Raw genomic sequence first — 6,306 nt, 5'->3', positions numbered from 1 at the left:
TTTTCGTCATATTATTTATCTATTTATTAATTAATAATTTTACATCAATTAAATCAAATAATTATAATCTATTCATCAAATCAAATAATGTATTAACTATTTTTTCTTATTTATTTTTAATTTACATTATATTATTTATCTATGGATTACTTATCCTATCACTCAAATCAAACGATGAATGTATAAATAATTTTACATATCTGCTCACCATATTACATATAAATTGATTATTAGAGAACACCTTGTCTTTTGGTTTTAAGATTTATTCACTCATACGTTATATTATATACAATAAAACCATTAAAATACTATTGAAAAGTAAATAATGTTAAATATGTAAGACATACAATTTTTAAATGTTTCACTTGGTTTAATTTATTATTTATTTTTTAATATTCGTTTGTTTACAAATATACTGCAATAATTTAATAAATTTTGATTAGAAAACGAGTTAATTATAAAGTATGTGTAGTTATATAAAATTTCTCTATAATAAATTATCGTCTCATTGTATTATATTGCTGATAACTCAATATTAATTAATATAACTTTCTATTCATATTTGACCAGGTATAAAAAAATTTAATTGTATATTAATTGCGAAATGCAAATATTTAATTATTAATATGATATTTAATTGAATTGACTAAATACAACGTGATATCACGTGCGTAGCACGTGCTTTTTTCCTAGTAATGACTAGAAACTTGAATATAATTATACCTATATTTACATATAGATTGTTATTTAACAAGAACAATGATGAATCGACAACAAAATCCAAATGACAGAGACTGCGGATTTTTTGTAATTAAAAAAAATATGCCCAAACAAAATCATATGCCAGTATTACATGATGCTCCATTTGTAACAAGAGTCTGGATTTCTCAAGTAATATATACTACGCCATGGTTGATAGGAACTCAAGAGTAGATGATGATAAAGTAATGGAAAAGAAATGTAAATATGACCACTAACAGATTGTTGTTGATGGAACTCAGGTGGACCGCACTGTTTCCTTGTGGAGGCGGAGGAGATGATCCCAGCGATGGAGCCGATGGGGGAGAGCTATGAGGCGTATTGCTAGGCGTGGCTTGGGGCTGAAATATGGAAGGTGAAGGAGCATCGCTCCTGGTGTTATTGCCTATAGGCAGAGTATTCTTGCCGGAATCATAGCCTGTGGTTAACAAATATGAAAGTCAATGTCAGTGCCATGCACTTCCAAGAACAAAAATGCAAATATGAAAAATGTGTAGCAACTCACAGTCAGATTCTTGCCAACCCAAAACCATCTCTTCGCGATCAAAAATTATGCGATATCCAGCCATAAAATTTTCTGGAAACCAGAAAGTATCGGTCAGCCGTAACAGAGTAGGGCTAATGTTGAATAAAAAACAATTGCTACAACAGAAGATTATGATGGTTTGATTTTTCTAGCAGACAAATAGGTTGCACGACGCTATAATTTTGAGATAGCGACAAAGTTACGTTGAAGATGTTTAGGTACATTTCGAGCTACTGGAGGTGATAAATCAGTTTAGTGAAACACTAGAAATGGATATTGTAGAAAAGAAAGAGATGGTAACTCGCTATAATCTTTCATTTATGAAGCGCAATCTCAAGACAAAACAGTTTAAGAAGATAATCAAATGGACCTTCTGATAGTGTATATATGTATGAATCCAATATACTTGGTTTTTTCTTGCAATTTCTATTAAAATCCAGTAGTATGTAGACAGCAAAAGGATGTCAAATCTTCAGTGGAGTGGGTTGTTTAAATAAGATGACAAGTGAAAATCCATTGCCAACACATGAGAAGATGTGTAACGTGAAGCGATAAAGATATTATAATCATGATACTCACGTCCAATAATGTTAACATCCCCACTTTTGACGATGGCCATACAAAATGCGATCCCGCCCTGACAGAAGAGATAATGTCAACACATTTCTTTGATGGAATCCTCGAACACTGATCCAATGCAAGAATCTTACGCTGTGTCTAATTATTATTATTGGGTCGTTAAGGAAAAAAGTGTTTCCACCTTTCATTCTCAAGTTCATATCCGGAATGACAAAGCTTGTTTGATTTGAACTGCATACAATGGAAAACAATGAACCAAAAATGGAACATGATAAAATACATGAGCTGAATTAAAGTGTTTTGCCATCAATATAACTAACCCCAGCTCATAGCAATAATCAAAGATAAACTTGGTGCTCGGCCGAAAACGTGGCTCAGTTATCTGTGAATCAAACTGAAACAGAAGAGAAACATTTGAACTTTTATTGAGGAAACAGTAATACCACTAGGAAAGAGAGTTTTGCTCATTAGACTTACGTTCATTGTAAGAACTGTGTAAGCTGGATCATTCAAGTATGTAAATGAGGTGCCAGAGTCAAAGATTGCCGTGAACTCTAAATCAGTGGAGCTGTTCCCCACAACTATTTGCGTCACAGTGATATTATAGGTTGGACTGCAGAAAATTCGGAACATTAATGAAGAGACCAGGGCGTGGGGTGGGGTGGGTGGTCATCCATCCATTGCGGGAGTAAAGATGACTGCTTACTGTAATTGTTCAAGATTGAATGGAGTTACTTTTTGGTCTGGACTCCCTTTATCACCAAAATCAATTCTTCCAAGTCCATTGGGACCAAAACACATCCCGAAAGAATTTGCGGTAAGCCCTTTGCTAGCTAAAATACTAGGAACGGATATATTATCCATCCCGAGCCCAAAGAGACCATTAGGAGCGCCACCATTCAAAAAATCACCAGTTTGAGTTATTCCACAGCTGAAATTCAAGATACCAAACAAGAGATTGAGATAAAAGAACATTCTCGTGAGGGATACATGCCATGTTTTTTGGTGACTCATAAATTTCAAGATAATTTTTCTTGACAAGGAAATGATAGCACCCACCCTAATGTAATTGGGGCCTCAACACGTGTCTTTTGACTGTCATCTGAAACCAAATGCAAAATATCATCTATTAATATCCCTGCCGATGATGTATTGCTGGAAAGATATACGTCTCGATACGCGCAAGCATTCCGACTGATCGAGCACCCTCTTCTAGCCCCACAAATCGGGCTATTGCATGGAACTGGCATGCTAGTTGAAGATGCATTCGGGCTGTATATGTTTAGATCTATATTCTGTTTCATAGAAATCACACAAAAACAACGTGAAGCCATGAATTCCAGGAAAAGAATTACCTAGATCAAGATATTATTGACACCCACAATGGTGGACTCGCCAAAAAACTTAACAGTGGGTATCTAGCCACTAAATAAAAAATACACATTCTATCTATAGTCAGGTGTATGCTTTGAAGTAAATTAAACATCAAATAAACACTGCTTTGACATATGCTTTTAGAAGAAAATAAATCTCCTACCGAATTTCATGAATGAGAATGTACAAGTTAAACTGGCAAGCATTTTCCTCTATTTTAGAGAACTTCAATAGAGGAAGCAGACCTACAGAAACGAGACATAATAAACCAAAATGACAAACTAGAAAATAGTAAATATGAACTGCAACTACTGCAACAATTTTTCGGGCTTCGAAAAATTGGGACAAAAATCCTAACTTACAAACACTATTCCTCAATTTAGTGAGTTACACGCACATTGTTCATATCCTGCCAAATAAGGACTTAAGCTCACTTCTGAAAAGGCTTTAGTGAGAACATATGTTTCCCGATCCATTTGAAGGACGTGATAGGCTGATAGTTCTCAAGATATGTTCCAAGTGTAAAGAGTATATCCACACATTTTCTATATCTCATCGAAGTTCTTATCAAAATAGATACCTTGATCCAATTTCGGATCCATAGAATTCATCATCCATTTCATCAATACTCAGAATGTTAGGCCACCCAGGAACCATTGGCAACATCAGAGAAAAGATGGGCAAATATTGCACCGACCATGTGACCACGATTCCAATCAAACGTGAGAATGAGAAAGGGTTGGGTTTAAGCACTATTTACGCTTAGTACCGTAGTTTAACTAAAATTATACCTACTATAAACTAAATTTTCATATGTAATCAACCATTAATATACAACCACTCCGGTGTAAACGGAGTGGTTGTATCCTTTCAAGCAGAGAACAAAGACCGGTCAACAAAAGTACTTGTCCAGATCGTTTGTTCCTCTTCATTGAATCCACATGAATGAGATAATGAGAATGTACGACAGTACAAGTAACAAGATATATAGGCAAGGGTTATCCTATTTGCAGGAAGAACTTTGAAAAGGGAAACACCTATTGTATTATTGTATATATGGTTTTGTTTCCATGCAAAATATTTCCTGATAAAATATTTTCGGGGAATGAATTGGAAGCGTGAGCTTTGTAATGCTTATGAAGGAAACACAACATAGTCTAGACTCCGGAAACTACAACACGAGATCTTAAAATTCCGAATCAACAAATATGAACTGCAAGTGAAATAAAAAGAAATGGACAACTTTCGAAACTATTGGAAGATTAACTCCAACTTTTCATAGCATACCTGCCCTGATATATTCAAGCTACGTACACAGCTGGTACAATCGCAAGGTAACCAAAACAGGTCGCTGCCAGTGTCCAGTGCAACAAGATATGTTGAGTTAGGTGTTCCCACATCCACAAATACGTAATGCAAGCTGCAAATACACGGTTATATATGAAGCAAGGCCAACAAAAACTAAGCACTTAGATACAAGAATTGCATAGCATTTAATAGAAGCAGAAAAAACTACAATGCTTGATATAAGACAAAATGAAAACATAATCACAAAAAGTAACTCTTTTCGAAACCATCGTGACCATAAGTGAAGTTAACTCTAGTACTCTCAAAATTTTTATCGCTCGACCCGATGTGGTCGTATTAAGTAACCACCATTGATTTGTACTTGATTAGGCATGACTAACAACAAATAAACAAGCAAAAGTTCTTGGCATCATAGATTTCCAACTCCAAAGCACAATAGCCAATAATAACCAAATACAAGTAACCCATATATCATTCATTTCAGTTTGATGAAGCACGAAAACGAAACCGAAAAGAGATCACCGTATGCAATAAAGATTTGATATGGGGTCAACCAGTAAAGTCAGCAACGGGACAAAGGCAAAACCATATTGTAGAGAAACAAAATAAATCTAAAAGAAACGTAAACAGTCGTACAATCCAAGAGCGCTGAGACGATAGGTACTGTTTCCACCAGAAAAGGTGAGAGCGGGGGAAGTGGTGGAGCCGGCAAGACGGCGGGCCTTGAAGAGATGATCACGGTGGGCCATGGCGGCGTAGTAATCAAACGAACCCTTCTCCGGCAGCCCATCAAAGTCCAAGAAATCCTTGACATGGTCGGAATACCTGTGGTGGATATCGAAGCCGAACGTCCCAAATGCGTCGCCACCCCTGCAGGCATGAATCCAGCACACAGATACTAGCATGATCAGAACAGCGCCCCAAGTATTTTTGTACATGATCATTTAATTCGTCGAAAAACACAGACTTTTGGCCAAATAATTAAATCATCCACAAATTCCGGTGGCGGAGACTAATTTCTCAGCATGGGAAATAGAATAAATAAATAAATGTTGACGAGTTCTTACCCGAGTGAGCAAAGATTTGCTCTAGTCAACTGCTGTTGAGGGATAAGGAGTGATGACTCAGGAGAACACAGCAGCACAGCACAACAGGAATAATCAAAGAGAACTCAAAAGTCATCTCTGACCTTTCCCAGTTCCCACCATCTCTCTACCAAAATATTTTTGACACTAAATAAATTTTTTTTTTTTTTGAAAAATTAGATATTATATCTATATCTATATCTATATCTCAACTATTTTTTTCTATTTGAGAGGAGTATAGAAACTGCTGGTATTAGGGATGACAATGAGTCTTGTTCTGCATCAAATGCGTTGCGACGGAGCGGGTGTAGACTAGCCTAAACGGGTTCGGGGCGAGTCCCGGGTTTGGCCAAACCCGCCCCGAACCCGTCTCGCCAAATTATATATATATAAAAATTTTCAGCTGCTCAACAAATGATGTCCACTTCGTGTCCGATCACTAAAATCCGATGTCGTGTTTTAGTGGTGCGAAAAATCAAAAACAAAAACAACTAAAACCCGACACCGGATTTTAGTGTTCGAGGACGAAGTGGACAGAAATTTGTTGGGCAGCTTAAAACTTCTATATATATATATATAATTATATTTTTATACTAAATAATTAATATATTATCCATAATTTGAGTGTATAATATTATTGGATTGAAATGAATTTATTTTATTATGATAGGTTTA

The 6,306-nt window shown here is 35.8% G+C and overlaps 1 protein-coding gene across 2 annotated transcripts; it reads right to left on the bottom strand.

The window, feature by feature from the left end:
- Positions 1-611: 611 nt before the first annotated feature.
- On the bottom strand, positions 612-5,748 carry LOC140880461 (aspartyl protease family protein 1-like). 2 transcript variants are annotated; one of them, XM_073284925.1, is made up of 11 exons: positions 5,614-5,748; positions 5,183-5,416; positions 4,526-4,658; positions 2,924-3,159; positions 2,571-2,795; positions 2,342-2,477; positions 2,185-2,258; positions 1,996-2,095; positions 1,865-1,922; positions 1,265-1,336; positions 612-1,177 (listed from the first exon to the last, which is right to left on the bottom strand). In XM_073284925.1, exons 2-11 carry the CDS (start codon positions 5,293-5,295, stop codon positions 924-926), a joined length of 1,401 nt encoding a protein of 466 aa, XP_073141026.1. In that variant the 5' UTR covers positions 5,296-5,416; positions 5,614-5,748; the 3' UTR covers positions 612-923. The 2 variants fall into 2 exon arrangements, with proteins under 2 accessions (XP_073141026.1, XP_073141025.1); XM_073284924.1 differs by lacking the exon at positions 5,614-5,748 and having other exon boundaries at positions 5,183-5,601.
- Between the last annotated feature and the right edge of the window lie 558 nt (positions 5,749-6,306).

Source organism: Henckelia pumila, chromosome 2, assembly GCF_033568475.1.
Source record: "Henckelia pumila isolate YLH828 chromosome 2, ASM3356847v2, whole genome shotgun sequence".
In the NCBI taxonomy this organism is placed as follows: Eukaryota; Viridiplantae; Streptophyta; class Magnoliopsida; order Lamiales; family Gesneriaceae; genus Henckelia; species Henckelia pumila.
The sequence above is the reverse complement of the archived record's forward strand: the minus strand, read 5'-3'. Positions and strand labels throughout refer to the sequence as shown.